Source organism: Callithrix jacchus, chromosome 6 (assembly GCF_049354715.1).
Source record: "Callithrix jacchus isolate 240 chromosome 6, calJac240_pri, whole genome shotgun sequence".
NCBI classification, from domain to species: Eukaryota; Metazoa; Chordata; class Mammalia; order Primates; family Cebidae; genus Callithrix; species Callithrix jacchus.
The window spans coordinates 140,516,588-140,542,975 of record NC_133507.1 but is presented as its reverse complement, the minus strand read 5'-3'; the positions used below and the strand labels follow the sequence as shown (position 1 = coordinate 140,542,975).

Genomic DNA, 26,388 nt, shown 5'->3' with positions numbered 1-26,388 from the left:
ACTCCAGTCTGGGCCATAAGAGCGAAACTCCATCTCAAAAAAAAATTATTCTTTATTTAATGACCTGCAACACCCTGCCCCCAGGAGCTCTCTTTATGATGGTAGGGGAAAATTACAAAAAGATAAACCGAAAGTGTTACTGAAAAATAAATGAAAACCAGAACAGACCCATTTGTTGGGATTTTGGGTTGTTCCAAAAGTAAAACTCTCTGAACAGTAGGAATTGGATATACAAAACTTAAATGTGGTGTTAAAATAGCACTTGGGGAAACAATGCTTCATAAAATCATATTTTAAAAATATATATGTTGGCGGGGTGCAGTGGCTCACTCCTGTAATCCCAGCACTTTGGGAGGCAGAGGCAGGCAAATCACCTTAGGTTGGGAGTTCGAGACTAGCCTGACAAACATGGTGAAACCCCATCTCTACTAAAAATACAAAAATTAGCTGGGCATGGTGGCACACACCTGCATTCCCAGCTACTCGGGAGGCTGGGGCAGGAGAATCTCTTGAACCCGGGAGGCGGAGGTTGCTGTGAGCTGAGATCGCGCCACTGCACTCCAGCCTGGCACCTGGCAACAGAGAGACTCTGTCTCTAAATAAATAAATATATATATATATGTTAAAACAAAAATTGTAAAACCCCAAATTTAGGAGTTAGCAAAATTGTTTTCTTTCGCCAATCATCTGACTCAAAGATTCACAGAAGACCTTTTAAATGCATGCATGTGATATCATGTATTCAGGAAACTGGCTTTAGAGTCAAAAAAATGGAAATAGATTGCAAAAGGGTCTACCTAATGTTTGGCTCCGACTCTCAGTCTGAGCTGTCATGACACAGGTGGCCTGGCCCAGTGAAAACTGCAACCTAAATCTTGCCCTCAGTGTCAGATGTCAAGTTAAACAGGTCTTTTTTTTTTTTGAGATGGAGTCCCCCTCTGTTGCCCAGGCTGGAATGTGTGATCTCAGCTCACTGCAATTTCTGCCTCCCAGATTCAAACAATCCTCCTGCCTCAGCCTCCCAAGTAGCTGGGATTACAGGTGCCCGCCAGCACACCTAGCTAATTTTTGTATTTTTAGTAGAGACAGGGTTTCACCATGTTGGCCAAGCTGATCTCGAACTCCTGAACTCAAGTGATTGCCTGCCTCGGCCTCTCAAATTGCTAGGATTACAGGTGTAGTTTTTGCCATAATTTTTAATGGTGAAGACCGCAAGGACTTTTGCACCAAAATAATATTTATTAGTGGAGAGCCCATGAATGGTCCCTGGGCTTCAGCCCCTCCCAACAACTGTTCTCTAGATTATCAGGCTCAAAAGATGCAGGAAGGCCCTATTCTGCCGGCTATCCACCTGCCTGCCCTGTGCCCACTGTCTTTCGCCCTGGCCCTCTGGGGCCCTGTCCCAGTCCCTTCAGGCTCCAGCTCACGTGGTGAATGGCCCATAGGTCAAGTCTTGCAGGTCCCGGTGCTCCTTCCATAGCTCCATGTCATTCCGTACTGGGTACTTGCCCTCTTGCCGCATCACTTGCTCCACGAGTGGGGCACTGGCCAGGTTCACGTGCATCTGAGGCCCCATGTTGGATATCCACATTGGACTGAACTTGGCCTTGTAAAGCACCTGTGGGGTTCAATCAAAGCTGAAGAACTGGGCCAAGCTGGGCAAGTGCTTCCAGGACAGGAGATGGGTGAGGAAGGGTCTGATGGCTACACCAGAGCAAATGGGCCGGGCTGAAAAAAGCACGTGGTGTAGGAGGCAAGCACCAGGACGGCCTGTTGTTCCAGAGTAAGAGCAGTAAAAAAAATCTGCATACAGGAGTTAGAATATTGAGAGCAGTGTGTGTCTGCTGAACTGGGGGCATTGAGGTACTCGGAGGAATGCAGGTTTGGAAAAATGGGATATATGGCAAACCGAGGTATGTTGGGGCCCAGCATTTTAGGGAAACTGAGCCCTTTAGTGAGGTGTGATAGGAGGCCTATAGCTCCTTATTTGCATTTAAATCTACTGCAGCTTGCTGTCCCTGAGATGATGAATGCCTTGTGTAATCAACAAGATAAAAGAAGCCTGAGGAGAAACAGCAGGAAAACCAAGAAGCTGCATGAGAAAGTCAGGGTCCAAATATGAAATAAGAAAGCAAGCCATGTGGTATGATTTTTATTTATTTATTTCCCATGAGTTTCCCAAGCTTCCATATGATTTTGTCTCTGAAATATAAGAACACGACAAAAAAATAAAAAATAAAAAATTTACTGGTTATGTCATGTAATATAATTCTCAAATATTTTATCTTAGAATTTCTAAACCACTTGACAATTGATATCCATAGCCTTTAGGAAAATGACATTGCTATGATATTCTTATAGTTGCTGAAAATGACAGGGAAAAGAAACATGTTTTTGGGGGTAAAAATTTTAAATAACCCACATATCCTGAGACTAAATTTCCTAGGCAGGTCACACCTACAAACTGAATGAAAATGAAACATAGTGGGTTCCTGGGCATGTCACCTTTCCTAATCTGTGACTGAAGAGATTTTAAGAGGATCAGAATTGGTTTCAATATAGAAATTAGGCCAAAGGGCTTCTATGAAAGAGAAATTACAATTATAGAGATGATATCTATCATTCAAATTGTAGAAGGAAACCTCACCCAACCCATAGTCCAAAAAAGCTCCAATCTTACTGGGTCTCACTATGGGTGTTAAAAACTGGATTCTCTCACGCCTGTAATCCCAGCACTTTGGGAGGTCAAGGCAGGTGAATTACAAGGTCAGGAGTTCGAGACCAGACTGGCCAACATGGTAAAACCCTGTCTCTACTAAAAATACAAAAACTTAGTTTGGCATGGTGGTGGGCACCTGCAATCTCAGCTACTTGGGAGGCTGAGGCAGAAGAATCACTTGAACCCAGGAGGCGGAGGTTGCAGTGAGCTGAGATCGCACCACTACACTCCAGCCCAGGCAGCAGTGCAAGACTCTGTCTCAAAAAAAAAAAAAAAAACCTGGATTCTCCTAAGACCAGTGCAACATGATTACATCCAATATATCACCCATTTCCCCAGACTTCACCCTGAACCGATGGCTGATTCTGCCCAGTCCTGGGAAGATAGCCTTGACAAACCCCCACCATCCATTTCCACCTGTTTCCCATTTCTACCTCCCAGGAACACCTGCCAGTGTGTTCTAATTTTCAACAGTGGATCATGCCTGTCTTGACCATGGTAAAGTGAATACGCCTATTTTCCCGGAAGGAAAATATACTGCTGGTAGGACTCTAAAATAACACATCCCTACTTGGAGGGTGATTTGTTAATATCTATACAAAGTACAAGCAAATTTATAAACAAAGCATGGGACATCCACATAATGAAATAATACTATGTCACCTTAAAAAGGGATGAAGAAATTCCTTGTGTACTAATACGGAAAGATATCCAAGATAGAACGTTATGTGAAAAAGTATAAAGTATATATCTTTTGCCTAAGAAAGGGGGTCTAAATAAGAATATATAGTATTTGTATTTGCTTTTAGAGAAAAATACTGAATGGATACATAGGAAACAAGTTGAAGTGACTACTGGACTGAGCACGGTGGCTCACCCCTATAATCCTAGAACTTTGGGAGGCCAAGGCAGGAGGACTGCGTGAGCTGAGGAGTTTGAGATTAGCCTTGGCAACAAGGCGAAACCCTGTCTCTACAAAAAAAAAAAAAAAAAATTAGCTGGCCATGGCAGTATGTGGCAGTGATCCCAGTTACTTGTAGGCTGAGGTGGGAGGATCGCTTGAACCTAGGAGGTCGAAGATGCATTGAGCCGGGACTGCACACACTGCACTCCAGCCTGGCTGGATGACAGAGTGAGACTCTGTCTCAAAAAAAAAAACAAACCGAACAAAAAAACCCCACAATGCTATGCAATAACCCAGTAAAACCCCATAACCCAGGGCTCCTCAACTGTGGCACTGTTAATCCTTGGAGTGGATAATTCTATATTGTGGCCAACTGTGGTGTGCGTTGCCAGGTGTCTAGCAGCATCCCTGGCCTCTCCCCACGAGTATCGCACCCCCTCTGAGTTGTGACTACCACAAATGTCTCCAGACATTTCCAAAATATCCCCTGGGGGACAAAATCACCCCAGATTGAGAACTACTGCAATAAACCCAGCCTCTTACTATGTCTCTTAATTCTTTAATTTTAGAAGACTTGTTTAAAAAAATAATACACCATTTTGAAGAAATATTTATCTAAGTTTGGTTTCTTATCCTTCTGTTAAGTTCAATTAAACTCACATATAACATTTTAATAAAAATCTGAACAGCAGTTATCTCAACGGTGGTAAACAGTGCTTTACAAATTAACTTACTTTCTTCTCTAAACTGTGATTTACTTTTCAAATTTTTTGCCATGTTCTTAGAATCAAGAGGAAAAAAAGTTATATTTTAAAAGTAAATAAATAATACCAGCTTCTTCCCTGGAAGCCAAAGCCAATGAGACCACTTCCTGGCTGTCAGTACGGAGGTTTCTGGGACATTTTTCCTTTTACCTACGCCATGCCTTCTTTCATGCTCCTCAGTTAGTTTACTTGGTGGAACTTAACAAGGAGCTACTTATGTAAGAAGTTATTTTAGAAAGACAGCAGGACACTTGCTGAGAGATGCGTGCTGTGTCTGTGATCCCACCATCAGATCGTAACCTGAGCCAGTTGGAAAGCCCCAGCATTCTCAGATGGGTCCTGTCTAAGAGCCACTGCAGAACAGAGATCATCTTTCAGGATGAATGGGAGGGTTAGCCCTCCCTGACAAAACTCTAAAGCGGGAGAGTGTTGAATTCATTCAACATTCATTTATCAAGCTCGAGTCCTATTGCTCCTATACTGTTCAAGGGGCTAGGGATACAGCAGTAAGCACAGCATCAAAGACCGTTTTAAAGAGTTTATATCCTAGTGCATGAGCCAGACAGTTGAGAATTTGGTTTCATATGTTTCTAAGTTGTTTTCTAATTGTTTTGTGGATATCTTGTCTCTTCAACTAAATTGAAACTCCTCAAGGGCAGAAACCATGTCATACTTCTTTATGACATCCTAGATTGTCTGACACACTGCTAAGCACATTAGTACAACACTCAGTACATACTTAACAGCTGTTAATAAATCCAGCAGAAAGAAACATGGTGCAGACAATGCAAAGAACATGAGAGAGACAGAGACAGACATAGAAAGGGAGTAGGGGGCCGGGCATGGTGGCTCACGCCTGTAATCCCAGCACTTTGGGAGGCCAAGGAGGGTGGATCACAAGGTCAAGAGATCGAGACCATCCTGGTCAACATGGTGAAACCCCGTCTCTACTAAAAATACAAAAAATTACCTGGGCATGGTGGCACGCACCTGTAGTCCCAACTACTCGGAAGGCTGAGGCAGGAGAATTGCTTGAACCCAGGAAGCGGAGGTTGTGGTGAGCCAAGATCGCGCCACTGCACTCCAGCCTGGGTAAGAAGAGCGAAACTCCCTCTCAAAAAAAAAAAGAAAAAAAGAAAGGGAGTGGGGAAGAGGATATGTAGAAAACTGGTTAACAGTAGCTCCTCTGAAGTTTTAAGAACCTGGAAGAACAAGCTGAAAGGAAATTAAGAAAATAATTCCATTTACAATAACCTCTGTTAGGGACTGAATATCTGTACCCCCCTCAAATTCTTATGTTGAAACCCTAACCCCTATGTTGCTACATTGTTGATGGGGCCTCTAAGGAAGTAATTAAGGTTAAATGAGGTCATAAGGGTGGGGCCCTGATCTGATAGAATTAGTGTCCTTATAATAAGAGACACCAGAGAGCTTGCCCGCTAGGGCACAGGGAGAAGGCAGCCATCTACAAGCCAGGAAGAGACCCCTCATCAGAAAACAGTCCCTGGCACCCTGATCTCTGACTTCTAGCCTCTAGAACTGTGAGAAAATACATTTCTGTTGTTTAAGCCATCCATTCTGTGGTATTTTGTTATGGCAGCCCAAACAGAGTAATAGACAGTATCCAAAAGGATAAAATATCTAGGAATACACTTAACCAAGGAGGCGAAACACTTGAACACTGAAAACTACCACACACTGCTGAAGTAAATTAAAGACCTAAATAAGTGGAAAGTCATCTACATTCATGGATTGGCTAACTTAATATTGTTAAAATAGCAGTACTCCCCAAAGGAAGCTATAAATCCAATGCATCTATCAAAATTCCAGGGCCTTTTTGCAGAAATGGAAAACCTGATCCTAAAATTAATGGGAAACTGCAAGGGGCCCTAAATAGCCAAGATAATATTAAAAAAGGAAACAATGTTGGATCGTTCTCACTTTCTGATTTCAAAGCTTACTACAAAGCTGCAGTAATCAAAACAGTATGTTACTGGCATAAGTGTAGACATATAGACCAATGGAACACAATTGAGAATTCCGAAATACACTGGAACATCTATAGTCAACTGATTTTTTTGATAAGGGTGCACAGACCATTCAATGGGGAAAGAATGTCTTTTCAATAAATGGTACTGGGACCACTGGACAACTAAATGCAAAATAACGAAGTTGGACTCCCTACCTCACTCCATATACAAAAATTAACTCAAAATGGATCAACAACCGAAAGAGAAGAACTAAGACTATAAAACTCTTTGAATAAAACAGAAGGGTAAATCTTTATGACCCTGGATATGGCAATGAATTCTTAGATTTGAGAACAAAGGCATGAGCAGTTTTGTTTTTTTTTTTTTAAATAGATAAATAGTACTTCATAAAAATTAAAAACTTTTGGCTGGATGTGGTGGCTCACACCTGTAATCCCAGCACTTTGGGAGGTGGAGGCAGGTGGTAACTGGAGGTCAGGGGTTCGGGACTAGCCTGGCCAACATGGTGAAACCCCCATCTCTACTAAAAACACAAAAATTAGCCAGGCATGGTGGCACATGCCTGTAGTCTCAGCTACTTAAGAGGCTGAGGCAGGAGAATCGCTTGAACCCAGGAAGCAGAGGCTGCAGTGAGCTGAGATTGCACCACTGCACTCCAGCCTGGGTGACAGAGTGAAACTCCATCTCAAAAAAAATTTTGTTTAACTTTTGTGCATCAAAGGATGTTATTGAGAATGTGAAAAGATAAATTACAGAATGAGAGAAAATATTTGCAAATCATATATCTCATAAGGGTTTAATAACCAGAGCGTACAAAGAACTGTTACAACCCAACAACAAAAAGACAAACAGTTTTAAAATAAGCAAAGAATGGCTGGTTGTGGTGGCTCATGCCTGTAATTCCAGCACTTTGGGAGGCCAAGGCGGGCAGACCACTCAAGTCCAGGACTTTGAGACCAGCAGTTCAAGACCAGCCTGGCCAATTTGGCAAAACTTTGTCTCTACTAAAAATACAAAAATTAGCCAGGCCTGGTGGCACACTTGTAATCCTAGCTACTTGGGAGGCTGAGGCATAAGAATCACTTCAACCCAAGATGCAGAGGTTTCAGTGAGCCAAGATCACACACTGCTTATATTTATTTATTTAGAGACAGAGTTAGACTCTGTCTCTAAATAAATAAATAAGCAAAGAACTTGAAGAGACATTTCTCCAATGAATATATACATATGTCCTATAAGCACATGAAAAGATGTTCAATATCATTGGTCATTAAGGAAATGCAAACCAAAGCCACTCTCGACCACCAGAATGGCTTTAAAAGAGAGAAAAAAGAAAACAACAGTGTCAGTTCTTAGATGAGGGAGCAGAGGCTGGTTTATTCTTGTTTATTCGCCCTTTGACAAAAACATCAGCAGTCTCTCTTTTCTACAGGAAACAGAGTACTATTTTTCTCCCAGCACCAAGCTAGTAGTAAGTAGCCTTCTGGGAGAATGAGAACTTCCTTACCTTTGACAAGCTGCTAGAATAACGTTCCAAAAAGCAGCAGAAACGCATCCTGAGAATCAAAGCTCTATGAATGAGTAGAAATAGAAAAGACCCCAGGAAGTGGAGGTTGCGGTAAGCCGAGATCGCGCCATTGCACTCCAGCCTGGGTAACAAGAGCGAAACTCCGTCTCAAAAGAAAAGACCTTATAGGAAGTAAAAAATTAATCAGCAGATAGAAAGAGCATGGGGTAACAAAGCAGGTAGTTCTGTTTCTTCACATCTTAGCCTAGTCTTAAATAAGAGGAAACGAATAAGTCAACAAATGTCATTAAAGCAACTAGTTGATTATTAGAGCAAATCTAGTTAGACCCACATCTGGGGTCGTTGTTGGCCTAAAGAATGCCTTAAGTAAAAATTAGAAAAAAAAAAAAAAAAAAAATGCTGCTTGGGGCAGATGCAGCTGCAGCCCCAGACACAGTCCAGGGCCTGGCAAGCGAAGTGTAGTCTCCGTTCCTGCTCCTCACGTGACCCCTTGGTCAGGCGCCTGCCTTGTGGACCTCACATCATACCCGGAAATTAATCCCAGATGGGGTGGTTTAAAAGAAACTACAGAAAGACAAGAAGAAAATATGGATAAATACACAATTCAAAAACTTATTAGAAAAATAGATGTAAAAACAAAAATAGGGAATTTACAAAAAAAGTAATATAAATAGTAAATCTATGGAGAAAATAGGTTCAGTCTTACAAATAAGGACATGGAGAATATACGTCACGAAGAAATACCATTTTCAACGATGATATTTGCAGAGACTGTTTTTGCAAAATCATAGTTGAAAATTTTATGCCTTTGTAATATATGTTCTGTATGTTCTATTTGAAAAAATAAAAAAAATTTTGTAAAACAAAAAGTTTTCAACTGTTTCTGTTATTTGTTTTTGTTTTTGTTTTTCAGATGGAGTCGCATTCTGTCACCCAGGCTGGAGTGCAGTGGCGCCATCTCAGCTCACTGAAACCTCCGTCTCCCGGATTCAAGTGATTCTCCTGCCTCAGGCTCCTGAGTAGCTGGGTTTACAGGCCCACACCACCACGCCTAGCTAATTTTTTTGTATTTTAGTAGAGAGAGAATTTCACCATGTGGCCAGGCTGGTCTCGAACTCCTGACCTCAAGTAATCTGCTCACCTCAGCCTCCCAAAGTGCTGAGATTACAGGCGTGAGCCACTGCAGTGGCCATGTTTTTGTTTTTTAGAATGACCTTTGTCATGCAAAACTATTGCTTTTGTAACTTTTCTGGAGGACAATTTGGCAGTTGCCACATATCAAAGATCTGAACAAAATCCTTTATCACAATGGTTCCGTTTTAGGAGTTTTATTCTAAGAAAATAATTGAGAATGTACACAAACATTTAGTGCTAGATATATTAATATTAATCAAAGCTTATACACAAAAAATCTAAATGTATAACAATAGGATTCAGTAAATTCTGATGTAGCCATCCAATGAAACACTTTCAGCCATTAAAAATTGGGGTTTTTTTTGTTTTTTTTTTTTTTGAGATAGAGTTTGGCTCTTGTTACCCAGGCTAGAGTGCAATGGCCGATCTCGGCTCACCACAACCTCCACCTCTTGGGTTCAAACAATTCTCCTGCCTCAGCCTCCCAAGTAGCTGGGACTACAGGCGCATGCCACCATGCCCAGCTAATTTTTGTATTTTTAGTAGAGACAGGGTTTCACCATGTTGACTAGGATGGTCTCAATCTCTTGACCTCGTGATCCACTCACCTCGGCCTCCCAAAGTGCTGGGATTATAGGCTTGAGCCACCGCGCCCAGCCTAAAAATTGTTACAGAAGTGTGTTTATTGATAAAGATACTCATATTTATTTTTCAGTAAAGTGGCAAGTTACAAGAGAGAGCATATGGTACGCTTTTATTTTAAAAAACATATATATGTAGATGACATATGGGGAAAACAGACAATGCCTGCCTGCTTAGAACAAGATCATGGGTGTATTTACGTATTCATTTCACAAATGCTTATTAAGCACTTAACGGGTATAAGGTATTGTGCTATGTGGTAGGCGTAGGGATTATAGAAGATTTGGATTTTCTTCTTTTTGTTTCTTTATATTTTCTCATTTCTCTAAAATATGCATATATTACTTTTGTAAATTATTTCCATTTTAAATAGTATTTTCTATTAAATGTGGTATGTAGCCACAAAATTAGCATGTAATTGTAACTCAGATTGATGTGCTTTTATTTTTTTTAATTGCATTTTAGGTTTTGGGGTACATGTGAAGAACATACAAGATTGTTGCATAGGTACATACACGTTAATGCGATTTGCTGCCTTCCTCCCCATCATCTGTATCTGGCATTTCTCCCCATGCTATCTCTCCCCAACTCCCCACCCCTTGCTGTCCCTCCCCTATTTCCCACCGACAGACCCCAGTGTGTGATGCTCCCCTCCCTGTGTCCATGTGTTCTCATTGTTCAACACCCACCTATGAGTGAGAACATGTGGTGTTTGATTTTCTGTTCTTGTGTCAGTTTGCTGAGAATAATGGTTTCCAGGTTCATCCATGTCCCTACAAAGGACACAAACTCATCGTTTTATATATGCATAGTATTCCATGATGTATATGTGCCACATTTTCCCTGTCCAGTCTATTATCGATGGGGTTTGGGTTGGTTCCAGGTATTTGCTATTGTAAACAGTGCTGCAATGAACGTTCATGTGCATGTGTCCTTATAGTAGAACGATTTATAGTCCTTTGGATATATATCCAGTAATGGGATTGCTGGGTCAAATGGAATTTCTATTTCTAGGTCCTTGAGGAATCGCCACACTGTCTTCCACAATGGTTGAACTAATTTACACTCCCACCAACAGTGTAAAAGTGTTCCTATTTCTCCACATCCTCTCCAGCATCTGTTGTCTCCAGATTTTTTAATGATCACCATTCTAACTGGCGTGAGATGGTATCTCAATGTGGTTTTGATTTGTATTTCTCTAATAATCAGTGATGATGAGCATTTTTTCATGTTTCTTTGCCTCATGTATGTCTTCTTTTGTAAAGTGTCTGTTCATATCCTTCACCCACTTTTGAATGGGCTTGTTTTTTCTTGTAAATCTGTTTTAGTTCTTTGTAGATTCTGGATATTAGCCCTTTGTCAGATGGGTAGATTGCAAAAATTTTTTCCCATTCTGTTGGTTGCCAATTCACTCTAATGACTGTTTCTTTTGCTGTGCAGAAGCTGTGGAGTTTGATTAGGTCCCATATGTCTATTTTGGCTTTTGTCGTCAATGCTTTTGGTGTTTTGGTCATGAAGTCCTTGCCTATGCCTATGTCCTGAATGGTTTTGCCTAGATTTTCTTCTAGGGTTTTTATGGTGTTAGGTCTTGTGTTGAAGTCTTTAATCCATCTGGAGTTAATTTTAATGTAAGTTGTCAGGAAGAAGTTTCTGCTCTCTGCGCATGGCTAGCCGGTTTTCCCAACACTATTTATTAAAGAGGGAGTCCTTTCTCCATTGCTTGTTTATCTCAGGTTTGTCAAAGATCAGATGGTTTATGTGATTTTTTAAAGATAATTTTTACAGGAAAAGAAAGTGCCTGTCTCATGGTCATGTGTTTTTATTTATTTTTTTAATTCATTTTAAATTTTTCTGGGAGCCACCACACCTGGCCAACTCAGAGTGTCTTATTTTTAATTATTTTTTTTTAGATGGAGTTTCACTCCATCACCCAGGCTGGAGTGCAGTGGCATGATCTCAGCTCACTGCAACCTCCTCCACCTCCCAGGTTCAAGCAATTCTTCTCCCTCAACCCCCCAAGTAGCTGGGATTACAGGCACGTGCCACCACGCCCAGCTCTACTATTTTTAGCAGAGACAGGTTTCGCCATGTTGGTCAGGCTGGTCTCAAACTCCTGACCTCAGGCGATCCACCCGCTTCAGCCTCCCAAAGTACTGGGATTCCAGGCGTGAGCCACGGTCCCCAGCCAGTCATGTGTTTTTTATCTCAACTCAGTTATCCCAGCTGGCAGTACCAGTTGAGGAATCAGGGATTGCTTGGCCACAGATTTTGTTCTAGTTTAGCTCAGCATTACCAGGCTACGTAACTTTGCCATAGCACCCTTAAGACTTTCCATGTATACATATACACAAAGGTTCCATGTATCCATATACACAAAGGTTGGATGCAACCTTCCCTGAGCCTTGAAGACTGACTGCCCTGTGATCCTCCGGGAACACTGAAGAATGGGAGGCCCCTCCCATTCCTTACAGGCCTCCCCATCTCCCTCGGAGGCATCATGACACAGCTTCCCATTACCTCCCGGATTCTGAGATAATGGACTTTCTGCCTTGTCCTCTCTCAGAAAAGAGCTACAGAATATAAAAACCTTTGGTTGCTGTCTAGCAAGGGTTTCTCAGCAATGGGGTACACCACAACTTGCATTGCAGTCATCTGTCTGTGTTTTAGAAAGATCTTACCCCCCGTCAAGATGAACAAGGCCAGGGCAGAAGCCTAAGTCCCTCCTTCTCTAAGGAGGAACAGAGGCTTTAGGCACTGGTCAAGGTGTGCTGGGGACTTAATGCAACCGCAGTTGTCAAACATGTTCAGTCTTTTCCGACACTGAGTACAAGTCACTGGGGCACCGAGAAATGCCCATGGGTATGGTCCAAAAAATAATTTAACTGGATTTGGAAGAAACTCTCAGATTGAACAGTGGACTGATGTAATTTCATGGATACATTAATAAGGAGTCTCCAGAAAAAAGAAACAGTGGGATATATGTATATAGGGAGAGATTTATTTTACAGAATTGGCTCATGTGATCATGGAGGTTGGCAAGTATAAAGTCTGCAGCACAGGCTGGCAGTCTGGAAATTCCAACAGAAGTCAATATTGCAATCTTGAATCTGAAGGTGGTCTGAAGGCAGATTCATTCCCCTTCTGGGGACGTCATCTTTTTGCACAATGCCTTCCACTGCTTGAACAAGTCCCATCTACATTACGGAGGGTAATCTGTTTAACTCAAAGTCTGCCAATTTCATGGATTTGTTTGTTTGTTTGTTGAGACGGAGTCTTGCTCTGTCGCCCAGGCTGGAGTACAGTGGTGCAATATCGGCCCACGACAAATTCCACCTCCCGGATTCAAGCAATTCTCACTCCTGAGCCTCCCGAATATCTGGGATTACAGGCATGTGCCACCAAACCCAGCTAATTTTTGTGTTTTTAGTAGTGACAGGGTTTCACCACATGGCCCAGCTGGTCTGGATCTCCTAAGCTCAAGTGATCCACTGCCTCAGCCTCCCAAAGTGCTGGGATTACAAGTGGAAGCCATGTGCCCAGCCCTGCCAATTTAATGTTAATGTTACCTTCACAGCAACTTCTAGGCTGGTGTTTGACCAGGCAACTGAGTGTCATGGCCTAGCTAAATTTTTGACATAAAATTAACTGTCACAGGCTGGGTGCAGTGGAGCACACCTGTAATCCCAGCATTTTGGGAGGCCGAGGCAGAAGGATCACTTGAGCCTAGGAGTTCAAGATAAGCCTGGGTGACATATCGAGACCCCTGTTCCCAGAAAAAAATTTTTTAATTTGCCAGGTATGGTGGTGCATACTTGTGGTCCTAGCTACTTGGGAGGTTGCTTCTAAACCTCTTTTCCCTTGGACTTCTGAGGGTAGAGGAAATTGTGCCCACCTTTCCATGGCCTTTTTTTGGACAGACCAGCAAGAGGTGGCTCCCTGCTGCCCTCCCTCCCTGCTGGGGCTAGGACACATGGCCCAAGGGCTCTGCATGGCTGGCCAGATTCCTGCTCAGTTCAAGCCCCGGGAAGGAACCCAGTTGTATAAGAATATGTGGTTCTTCCCCAAGCATTTTAAAACTGTTTTTTTTCCTTTCCTTTTCTCCACAGGGTCAGGAGTTGACTTTTAAGCGAGGTTTTTTTGCCTTTTAGAAGACGTTTTAGGCCAGGCGTGGTGGCTCACGCCTGTAATCCCAGAACTTTGGGAGGCCAAGGCGGGCAGATCACAAGGTCAGGAGTTAGAGTCCAGCCTGAACAACATGGTGAAACCCCATCTCTACTAAAAATACAAAATTTAGCCAGGCATAGTGGCACGCACCTGTAATCCCAGCTACTCAGAAGCCTGAGGCAGGAGAATTACTTGAACCCGGGAAGCTGAGGCTGCAGTGAGCTGAGATTGCACCACTGCACTCCAGCCTGGGTGACAGAGTCAGACTGTGTTTCAATTAAAAAAAAAAAGAAAGAAGAAGTTTTAATAGGCTAGGAGTGATAAGGACCACTGTTTATATTCTCTGTAGAGTTTTAATTGTGAAAAAGCATTTGCGAGGCTGGTCTTAAGCTGCAGCCGACCTTTGCATGTCTTGTGTGTGGTCCCTAGCCAACTTTGCTGCAGACCTCCCTCTTGATTTTTTTGTTTGTTTGTTTGTTTTTGGAGACAAAATCTTGCTCTTGTCCCTCAAACTGGAGTACAATGGTACGACCTCAGTTCACTGCAACCGCCTCCCAGGTTCAAGCAATTCTCCTGCCTCAGCCTCCTGAGTAGCTGGGATTACAGGCACCTGCCACCACACCCAGCTAATTGCATTTTTAGTAGAGATGGGCTTTCACCATGTTGGTCAGGCTGGTCTCGAACTCCTGACCTCAGGTGATCTGCCCGCCTCAGCCTCCCAAATTGCTCGGATTACAGGTGCGAGCCACAGCACCGGGCCTCCATCTTGTTTTATGGCCTGGGAATGTGGCCTGTAACCCAGTTGGCAAGGCTCTGTTTTGCAATCCTGCTTTAGGGAATGAGTACTTCCTGGTTTGATATCTGCATGTTTTCCTAGCCCTGTCTCTTAAAGGGCTCCATCCAGTGACTGGGTTTTCTTCTGCCTACCTGGGTAGCTATATATCTGTTGTGATGTCTGTAAAAAGAGCTCTAATTAGTCGGGCTTGGTGGGTCACGCCTGAAATCCCAACACTTTGGAAGGCCGAGGTGGGCGTATCACAAGGGCAGGAGTTCGAGACCAGCCTGGCCAATATAATGAAACCCCATCTCTACTAAAAAAATACAAAAATTAGCCAGGCATGGCGGTGGGATGCTGAGGCAGAAGAATCGCTTGAACCCAGGAGGTGGAGCTTGCAGTGAGCCGAGATAGCACCACTGCACACCAGCCTGGGCGATAGAGTGAGATTCCATCTCAAAAAAAAAAAAAAGCTCTAATTAATTTGGCCTAAAGGAAGACAAGTTTTTGGATTAAATATTTTTTTAAAGGGAAGATAAACGCTATGGTATCTTTCACTTCACATGATTTTAATCTTTAAGAAATAAAAACAGCCTTCACCTGTAATCCCAGCACTTTGGGAGGCCAAGGTGGGCAGATCCCGAGGACAAGAGCTAGAGACCATCCTGGTCAACATGGTGAAACCCTGTCTCTACTAAAAATACAAAAATTAGCTGGACATGGTGGTGCACGCCTCTAGTCCCAGCTACTCGGGAGGCTGAAGCAGGAGAATCGCTTGAATCCAGAAGGCAGAGGTTGCAGTGAGCCGAGATCACACCATTACACTCCAGTCTGGGGACAGAGGGAGACTCTGTCTCAAAAAAAAAAAAAAACAGACTTATAGATTATTAGTAAAAAGCATATGTTTTAAGGTTCTAAACCATCTTTTGGATCTTGAGAACTATTTGACTTGCCTGCTTCACAATTGGTGAGGCCTGGGGACATAAGGAATTAACCACATCCTTAATTGTGCTAGAATGAGTCAAACCTTGGCTACAGCTAGCACACAAAACAATTTATCAGGTTTTATATTAAAATTAAAATTGTTAGGCATTACCATTAAACATGTAGTTGAAACTACTGAAAATAGGTTTACATGACTGGAAAGGTATGCTTTCCTTTAAGAAGTAAAGCTCAACTCTCAGAGCCCCTTGGGGGGAATAAAATAAAAGCCCCTTGGGGAAAATAAACTGGCCTTATACCCTCATCTATGCAGTCCCTGTACAGGGTTCCTGACCTGTGGTAAGTAAAGAACGTCACTTTCTAACAGGCCCAGGAGCTCCAAGTTTTATCTTAGGACCTTAAAAGGAGAGGATCACCCAACTCACAGGTATTTGAGGATACAAACCCACAGATGCACTCAGCTTTAAAAGGACTTATCTGAGATTCCTTGTGAAACAGAGTTCCATCAAAGCCAGTCTAAAAGGCCTATGTAGAAATAATTATTCTTGCTGTACTTTATGCAAATAATCAGGCCAAGTATAAGACTAACGTCTATTTTGCAAACAACTCACCTATTATGATTTCTTTTAACAAAAATGAGGACTGGAGAGACAGAAATTATTGAAAACTTATCATACATTGGTAATTAAATTCTAAACTCATTCACTGTTCTTATGTTTTTGCCTACATTTTAGACTAACCCTGCCTGCTTCTGTAAACCAACCAGCAATCTCTGGCTGCAGCTCAGTCAGAAAAAAAAAGGGATGAGTAATATAAAAATCTGGGTCAATATTCTAGTTGTTTTTTATGAGACAGAGTTTCACTCTCATTGCCCACGCTGGAGCACAATGGCGCAATCTTGGCTCACCGCAACCTCCGCCTCCCAGATTCAAGCGCTTCTGCTGCCTCAGCCTTCTGAGTAGCTGGAATTAGAGGTGCCTGCCACCACGCCCAGCTAATTTTTTGTATTTTTAGTAGAGACAGTGTTTCTCCATGTTGATCAGGCTGGTCTCGAACTTTGGACCTCAGGTGATCCATCTGCATCAGCCTCCCAAAGTGCTGAGATTACAGGCATGAGCCACTGTGCCTAGCAATATTCTAGTTCTGAGCAATTATTCTGCAAATCCTGCCAGGTGATGGGAATAAGTAGGATGCCCATCACTCGGAGGTTTCCTTTTGGAAAAGGAAGACCAAGGGAGCTAACCAAAACCAAGCACCACGCCCCTAAGTCTTAGCAAGCATAACTATAGCTACCAGTTATCTGGGTGTGTCACAAAACATCCTTTTCTCTCCTTTGTTGGAGGAGGACTCAATTCCACAGTTTCACCTTAGCATTTGGCTTATGATAAGGAGTCCATGCAACAGCCCCTGAGACACACTTTTGTCCCAAACTCAATTCCAAGCTTTGGGTCAAAGCCCTAGAAAATAAAACTGGATCTAAAGGATCCAGAGGCAAATGATAACAGAGGTTAAAATAGCGCAGGTGAGCATGGCTAATTCCTGCTGATTAAGCCAGGCCTCCCATTTCATGGATAAAGGTCATGCTAGTATCCATGGCGTAAATGAGGTCTATGGAACTCCAAGGCTACTGATGCTAGGGGCAATAGAGACATGGGTGAGAGTGAATAATTCCTATTCAATAGGCCCTCCCTGCTTCATGGGTGCAAGCCGCTTTGACACCCATGGGTGGCACCCTGTCACAGTCATTGGGATAGTCATTGGGATGCAAGGATGGAAGAGGGAAGGAGAATGCTCATCCTTCTCTCATGTACCCCAGGTATTTGCTAGGAAAAGAAGGAAACCAGACACACCTGGTCCCCTCTTTCTAGATGAGTAGCCATTCATCTTCAGTCTGTACCCTTTCAAATGTGTTCTGTACCCTTTTAATTGCATCCAGAACCCCTGGGGCCCCTTTGAAAAAGCGCCTTCTTTTTTTTTTCCTCCTCTGTCCTCTCTTCACTGATAGGCAATTGTGGGTCTGTACTACAGGACACTCCCCTCCAATGCCTCCTCCAAACTGGAGAAAGTTAATTTCCCAAACCCTAAACTGGCTGGTTCAGGATTGGGCTCAGGGGAAGGGAACCCAGAAGCCCAACATGCCAGCAAAAGGATAATGTTTTTTTTTACTAGTCAGGCTTTTGGCCTCCTTCTCCCTGGGAAAACTGGTAAAAGGTCTTGGGATCTTTGAGCTGCCCTCACCTGCCCTTCTCTCATTTTGATACATGTTTTCTAATAACCTGGTTTGTCTATTCTTACCCGCAGGCCATCAAACTCCAAACAGTCATGCAACCAGAGCCTTGGATGATGGCCCATTTTGCTGGGGACCCTGAGATAGGCCTCTGAGAAATATATGACTGCCATTTTTCCAAGATGGTGCCCCCTGTCAGCAGGAAGCAGTTAAGATCCGTCTTCATCCTTATCGCAATCGTTGTTCTAATGGCAGTTAGATGTACTTCTTTATAGGCGGGAATGAGATAGCCAAGAAAAAAGAGGTCCCTGAAGAAACTCCCACTGGTCTGTGCACTGCGAGGAGCACGCACTGGGGTGGAGCCTCGGAGAGTTTGCAGGGGGAGGAGCCTGTCCTCTCACGTTCTGGGGTGGTAACCTGGGGATTAGATCTGTGAGATGAGGGCCTGTTAACAGGCACCTCTCTAGCTTTGCTGAATTTTTTTCCTTTTCACCCAATAAATTCCATTTTTCTGACCCTTCTACGTGTCCACGGGCCTAATCTTTCCTGGTTGTGTGATAAGGACCCCGTTTTTAATTGAACTAAGGGGAAAGTACTACACAGCCTGGCCAACATGGCAAAACCGTGTCTCTACTAAAATACAGAAAATCAGCCAGGTGTGACGGCGTACACCTGTAATCCCAGCTACTTGGGAGGCTGAAGCATGAGAATTGCTTGAACCTGGGAGGCGGAGATTGCAGTGGGCCGAGATCACACAACTGCATTCCCACGCTTCCCAAAGTCAAATTTCAGCTTCAAAATTAAGTCTTTTTTGACCTCTAACTTTGGGATGCTACAGAGTCCCTGAAGTATTCAAAATAGAGGTAAACAGGATTATTTGACATACTAAGTTACATGAGAAGCATTGTCCAATTAGAAACGACATTTAACCTTGTTCAAGTGATATTTTAATGAATGTCACTAACATATGTTCCAAAGTTATTAATATATGTTCCAAATATATGGGTGCAGCAAACCACCATGGCACAGAATCAAACTAAGACTTTAAAGAAACATAGATTCTAGAACAGACCAGGTTTTTGTTTTTCTTCTGTAAACAGGACATCCCAGCATAAGAAGTTTCCCTCTACTCTAACCTTTACAAAAAAAACCTGAAGTCTGTTCCCACCTTACAAAACCCACTGCTCTGCTATTTCCCAATGGGTTCCAAGACCAAATATACACATTTAAAATGGTGATAGTGACATCAGTGAGTAAAGTCATGGTCATCCTCTAAAACTGAGAAAATGACCAAAAGTGGGGAATTGTTAAATCAAGTTCAAGTTTAGCCTAAAGCTGCCTCCTTACATATTTTAAGTTTGGCCTAAAGATTTCTCTGCACATTATAAACTATAACATAAATGGAGTTGTATACAGACTGTAGCCTATTCTTGTGCCAATCACCAAGTTTTGGCCAATCAAAGGTGGCCAACTGTTCAAACCATGTTCAAATTAGGCAAATGCAAAGCTGTCACCAATCCAGCTGTTTCTGTACCTCACTTTCATTTTCTGTACATCACTTTCCCTTTCTGTTCACAAATCTTCTTCCACCACATGGCTGCACTGGAGTCTCTGAGCCTACTCTGGGTCAGGACGCTGCCTGATTTGTGAATCATTCTTTGCTCAGTTAAAACTCTGTTACACTTAATTCAGCTAAAGATTTTCTTTTTTAACACTTTCTTTCCATCTCTTAGCAAGCAATAAATATTAATAGATCAGTCCCTAGGCTTTTTAATGGCTGCATGAAATTTCATCACATGGATGTACCATAATTATTTATTATTAGTCCTCTACTATGGGGCATTTAAATCATTCTAATCTTTCCTAACCACAAATAAGGCTACCTTGAATATTCTTGAATGTCTCTTTGACCACAGCAGTTTATCTGTAAGTGTAAATGCTAAATTGCTATGATTCAGTCTGGCAGTGTAATTGCTAAATTGGCATAATTCACACATACTTCACCTTAATACTGAGTTCATCTTCCCATCCCTGAGGCTTATAGGCCATGTCCCCTATAAGACAGAAGTCTGCCGATGGCCCTGAAAAACACTCAAGTCCAGTCATGGTAACTGGACAATAATCTCTGGAAGGCCTGATGGTAACAAGTGCTGGGGAAGAAAATCTATCTAATCAAAGTTTTTTGTCAAACAGAAGAAAGAATGTGTTAACAGAGTAGGAGTGAGCTTTACAAAATCCAGAAGAAAGTCAAATAGGAAGAAACTGGCAGCGTTTATCACTCACAGTCCAAGGGAGACAGATAATTAGCCTAATAGAGGGGCACCAAGAAGTACATTCAAATGGGTTTCTCCAAGGCCTCGATGGAATTTTCTTCCATACAATTCTACTCCTTTAGTTCTGGGTCCTTCCATGCCATTCAGTAATGTAGTTAATAATTTATCTCCCTAGGTACCTGAATCCTAGGAAAAGGGTGTAGTGGATTAAAGATAGCTACAGACTCCTTGGCATGCCTCCCATTCAGAGGTGAAGTCCGTGTCTCCAGGATCTCAGTGGGCTCTGTAACTGCTTTGATGAATGGAATACAGTGGAAATGATGCTGTGCCAGTTTTCAGGCCCAGGCTTTAAGCACCTGCAACTACTACTTTCTGACTCTTGAAACATTCACTCTGGGGAAACCAGCACATGCAAGAAGTCCAGTTATTCTAAGACCACCATGCTGTAAGGAAGCTCAATCCAGTCATATGAAGAGAGAGAACCAGCTGCTCTGGCCAAACCAGGGAAGGCACCAAACATGCAACTAGAAAGTTATCTTGGCCATTCCATTCTCAGAAGATGTGACATACCAGCTAAAAGCCAGACTCAAGGCCCAGACATATGGCATCACTTGAGCAATCCTCTCCATCTCTGGCCATTTGACCTGAAGGCCCACTCCATCACGAAGCAGAGATAAGTCATTTCCACTATGCCCTGCACACATTCCTGACAAACAAAATTGTGACTATGACAAAAATATTTGTTGTTTTAAGTCACCGTGATTCGGGATAGTTCGTTATGCAGCAGAAGATAGAGGGTTTTAGTGCAGTAGAGTATTATGACTCCTCCTGTCTTTGTTTTGTACTGCTATAACAGAGTATTTGAGGCTGGTTAATTTACAAAGAACAGCAATTTCTTTCTCTTTTTCTCTCTTTCTGTTTCTTCCTTTCTTTTTTTTGAGACAGAGTCTCACTCTGTCACCCATGCTGGAGTGCAGTGGCGTGATCTCGGCTCACTGCAAACTCTGCCTCCCAGGTTCAAGCGATTCTCCTGCCTCAGCCTCCTGAGTAGCTGGGATTACAGCCACACGCCACCATGCCCAGCTAATTTTTATATTTTTTAGTAGAGACGGGGTTTTACCGTGTTGGCCAGGATGGTCTCAATCTCCCGACGTTGTGATCTGCCAGCCTCGGCCTCCCAAAATGCTGGGATTATAGGCGTGAGCCACCGTGCTGGGCCTCCAATCACCTCTTAAAGGTCCCACCTCTCAACACTTGCATTGGAGATCAAGTTTCCAACACAGGAACTTTAGGAAGCACATTCAGACCATAGCACTTCCTCATTAAATAATCATGGGGGCATTCCAGAAACACATATTTGTTTCTCTGGATTTGGCCAATGTGGGTCTGTCCCCAACAATTTGCCCATGCTGAATGTATTGACAACAATTCGTCTCTGAAACCTGAAACACTGAGAACTGAAGGGTCGATCTTTTTCAATCTGCCCACCTCCCTCATGGTCTTTTCTTCCCACTATACTATGTCAAACAACCCAGATCAGGGAGCTGGAAGAAGAGTGTCACAAAGAAGTTTACCATTAGATGTATCCACTGCTCAGTACCACTCACAGCACCTCCTCTGTGCCTAAGACTGTGCTGGCACTTGGGGGAAAGAGGTAGGAAAGACATAGGCCCAGCCCTCACAGCTTCACAGCCCAATTTCTAAGTCACATAAACAAGTGATGATAAGAAATCTAATACATAATGGCCAGGCACAGTGGTTCATGCCTATAATCCCAGAACTCTGGGAGGCCAAAGTGCAAGAATTGCTTGAGCTCAGGAGTTTGAGAACAGCCTGGGCATAGCGAAACCTGTCTCTACCAATAATACAAAAATTAGGCAGGCATGGTGGTGCATGCCTGTGGTCCCAGCTACTTGGGAGGCTGAGGCGGGAGGATGGCTGGAGCCCAGGAGGTCAAGGCTGCAGTGAGTCATGACCACACCACTGCACTCCAGTTTTGGTGACAGAGTGAGACCCTATCCCAAAAAAAAGAGAGAGAGAAACATGATAATGTAAAATGACACATACGTGCTTGGGACATTGGAGGAGTTGAGAGGATTAAATCATTAATCTCCTGGGCATTGGGGGACACAGGGAGGGTCACCAAGCCAGGCAGTCCACAATAAGAGCTACAGAATAGATACCATTCTCAGGGTCAATATCTTCAAAAGAAATTAATTTGATATAAATGTAACATATGTGTACATTCCATTTTTCCAGTGTTCAACATAATTTTTATTAGGAAAGAGAAAGGCACTGGCATTTATGGAGTAGTATGACTTTTACATGCCCTAATCCCTGCCTCACTCCCTTAAGTGCTACAATGCTTTCCTAAGCTGATTTTTATTACTTTTATGTGTGCTAATGCAGTTTTTGACAACTGAGGGCGCAAGGGACATTGTGGTTGGCTGTTCCTAAGCCCCTTCCAGTCCTCCCCTTTGTGTGGTAGACACCTGATTTGGGTAGGAGGGACCCCAATCCCAGCTTAAGAGTGAACCTGCACAGAGGTAAGCTAACTAAGGTATGTCTGTCTCCTCCTGGCCACTATGATGGGTTCATGGATAGGCAATTAACCCACACCAAGCCAGTCAACCAACTCCTGCAAGACAGATGAGCCAAGAGAACTGCAGAAAAGCAGAGCTGTCATTTTTAAATTTAGAGATGGAGTCTTGCTATGTTTCCCAGTCTGGTCTCAAACTCCTGCACTCAAGGGATCCTTCTGCCTCAGCCTCTTGAGTAGCTCGGGCACTGTAGGAATGTGCCATCACACTCAGCCAAAGCTGTAGCTTTGATGACTTCCTGATTCTCTAGAACAAAGCACACTTGAAGGACACTCAACTATTGGCATTTTCAGTTCTATGAGCCAATAAAGCTGCTTTATAGTTTAAGCCAGTTTGAGTGGAAACCCAACAAATTCTAACTGATACAAAGTGAGTAACTGAAACATATCCCAAAACCATCCCTGCCACTGCAGTCCATAGAAAAATTGTCTCCCACAAGACTGCTGCCAAATAGGTTGGGGACCACTGGCTGAAAAGATCTGGGTCCACAAGAAATGATTTCAAAATTGTCTCTCAGTATTTTGTGACCTGCCCCTGTCAACCTGAAATAATCAAATTTTCTAGATGTACAACACTCCTTTCTCTATTAACTCACATTAGCCACATGTAGTGGGAAAAGCTAATGTGTGGGAAGAGCTAATGTATTTCCCATGGGACAGCCCAGGTTCTTGTGCTCCAACATCTTTGGGATACAAGGACTGAAATCAGGGGCCTCTGCTACATCCCAGCCCTGGACTCTCCTTTAAAAGGCCATACATCCTGACTTTCTCCTGCTTTCTCTTCTTCCTCCTCCTAAAGCTAACTAGAATGTCTTTGGTAGTAACTGCTCTAGAGATAATCCTAAGCAAATCTGCCCCTTAGTTTTCACTCTTGAGGCATTTACTGGGCCTCTCACATTTCTAGAGGTTAAATCAAGCAGAAGTTAACAGGAGTCTGTTTTCTTGGCTTAAAGCAGGAGTCCCCAGCCCCCGAACCACAGACCAGTACTAGTCTGTGACCTGTTAGGAACCAGGCCTCACATCAGGAGGTAAGTGGAAGGCAAAGCTTCATCTGTATTTACAGCTGCTCCCCATCGCTCACATTACCACCTGAGCTCAGCCTCCTGTCAGATCAGTGCTGGTATTAGATTCTCATAGGAGCACAAACCCTATTTTGAACCATGCATGTGAGGGATAAAGGTTGTGCACTCCTTATGAAAATCTAATGCCTGATCTGTAACTGTCTCCCATCACCCCCAGATGGGACAGTCTGGTTGCACGAAAATAAGCTCAGGGCTCCCACTGATTCCACATTATGGTGAGTTGTATAGTTATTTCATTATATGTTACAATGTAACAATAATAAAGTGCACAATAAATGTAATGCACTTGAATCATCCCAAAACCATCCCCGCCACCCCACTCTATGGAAAAATTGTCTTCCACAAAACTGGTGACGAAAAGGTTGGGGACCACTGGCTTAAAGAATCTGGGTCCACAAGAAGTGATTTCAAAACCGTCTCTCAGTATTTTGTGACCTGCCCCCTGTCATCCTGAAATAATCAAAAGAATCAGAATCCAGTTTTAAACATTTTATTCAAGTGAAAAGCTGGGAATAGCCATTTGGGAAACACACACTTCAGAAAAATGGGGTCAGTGCTGCAAAGTTAAAAGTTAAGTGCTTGCTTATATAGGCAGGAAACAAAGTTTCATAGGATTATAACATTTTCTTTTTTTTTTTTTTTTTAAGGAGGGAGGGAGGGAGGGAAGGAAGGAAGCATAACATTTTCTTTACAAGGCTGGTTTATGAGTTACAATTTAATTAGTTATCATTTGTTTTATTTTCCACGTGTCTCATTTTTATTTCCTTTCCAATTTAAAATAGTATAGTCAACATTTCATCTTAAAGCAATGTGATAGGCATGAATTATTTGCATGAGAAAGGTAAAAGGAAGTTAATCTATAATGAAGTTCAATAGTGAAGAGGGAAGGGCTCTTCTTCCTTGGCCCCCTGTAGACATTTATAACATTTTACAAAACAACAGAGATAGGGAAGAAAGCCAATCTATTATCAGAGAAACAAAGGTTACAGCTGCTTAGGTTACGGCAGCCTGCTTATGTGACTTGAGTCCCGTAATTACATAATCACATTCCCTTAAGGCTCAAAATATTTTAAAGTTTCAACAGCTTAGATTTTGAATTATTTTACTTTCACATCCCCAAGTCTCACAAACATGAGACCAACAGGGAAGGTTGCGGGGATAGACAGCAGCCACTGGGCCGGTGATCCCAAGTGCTAGGATTACAGGTGTGAGCCACTACGCCCAGCCTCAGACTGATTTCTTAATAACAAAAAGTACCTTTTCCTTACTTTCTGTGGTTTTGCTTCCACGCCCAGAGAAGCAGCATTGTGTTTTCTGGGAAGGGGAAATTTACCTTGCAAATAACCAAGAGGCTTCTATAATCCTCCTAAACTTATTTCCTTTGGAAGAAGTCTGTGGTAGCCAACATCACCGTAGAGCTAGTGATTCTATAACATCTGTCAGCTTACACACTTGCCTCTGCCACTCTCTTCCAAGACAGCTCCCTCAACCTCTGCTCACTTCAAGTCCAGCATCCAGATCCCCTCTTAGCTGGTGCCCTCCTGATTCACACCCCTCATCTTCCTGTTTGTCTCAGCCCCAAGGGCTCTGTCTGCACTTTGCACATTCTCCCTACAAATTTCCAGTTTATGACCATAGCCTCAGTGGGTCCCCAGCTGAGTTCCTCCAACCTTCACTTTTTGCCTAACGTCTCCTCACCTCCAGCTTCTCTGTTCCAGTGCCCACCCCCCACCCCAGGACGCGATGCCCCCGCCGGTTACCTGTAACTTGTGCAGCTTCAAGGCGTAACCTTGAGCAAACAGCTGGAAGAGGAAGCGCAGCTGCCCTAGACGTGGAATCTCCTCTAAGCTCCGTAGCCGCCGCCGGTCACCAGGTCCGGCTCCGGGAGCTTCAGCGGCCTTATCCACCGGGAAGGCTGCAGGGATCGCGCCCTTGGCTCTGGCCCCATGGGGGCAGAGGCCACGGCCGGCCCCTCGCAGCGCCCACCTCAGCCTCGCGCAGCCCAGCGCAGCCATGGGTTGTGCTCGCGCGGCTGCAGTTTTGGGTCCCGAGTGCGAAGTGCCTGGACCAGCCCGGGCAGCAGCGCAGGGCGGGTTCAAAGGCCGGGCGACTGGGAGGGCCGAGCAAAGGCCAGCCAGGCCCTTCCCGCTCACTCCCTCGCTGCCCTCACTCCTCCCAGTGACGCGGGGGCTGCCAGAGAGAGACGCGGAGATTCGGAAACACCACTGCGCACCCCCCGACCAAGGCCTCCGCCACCTACTCCCCACCCGCTCCCCCGCGGCCTCTCAAATAACTTTTCGTTTGGTCTGAACCCTGGGCGGGGGTGCTGCGAAGATTCTTTAGAAACTGGGAAGCCCCGGGACAGGCCCTAGCCTGGCTGTAGGTTCCCATAGCGACTCTCGCGTCCTGCAGAAATGGAACCCACCGCGGCTAAGTTGCCCTCGGCTTCTCCCAATGACCGTCCGGATTGATCCCGGAGTCACTGCGGAGAGAGCGAGGCCAGTCATCTGATCCCTAGAGGGGGCCGCCGGACAAAGAAATTTAAATTTTGTTTTTAATGCAGTTCTCCCCCCGCACCTCCCTGCCGCACCTGCCAAGGCAGGGTGTTTCAAACTGCAGATTGAAACCAGATGTAGTGGCTGAT

General features: G+C 43.6%; 1 protein-coding gene across 3 annotated transcripts in view; it reads right to left on the bottom strand.

Annotated features, from left to right (window-relative positions):
* The window catches only part of CYP27A1 (cytochrome P450 family 27 subfamily A member 1), a 30,132-nt gene extending 4,291 nt beyond the window's left edge, over positions 1-25,841 (bottom strand). For 2 of the 3 annotated variants that reach the window (XM_002749796.5, XM_078328563.1), the window contains exons 1-2: positions 25,505-25,841; positions 1,428-1,618 (exon numbers count right to left, since the gene is read on the bottom strand). In XM_002749796.5, the coding sequence (XP_002749842.4) occupies positions 1,428-1,618; positions 25,505-25,759 (446 nt within the window). In that variant the 5' untranslated portion in view covers positions 25,760-25,841. Of the gene's footprint in view, positions 1-1,427; positions 2,203-25,504 lie in introns of all 3 variants that reach the window. The other variant, XM_078328564.1, reaches the window with a different exon arrangement.
* Between the last annotated feature and the right edge of the window lie 547 nt (positions 25,842-26,388).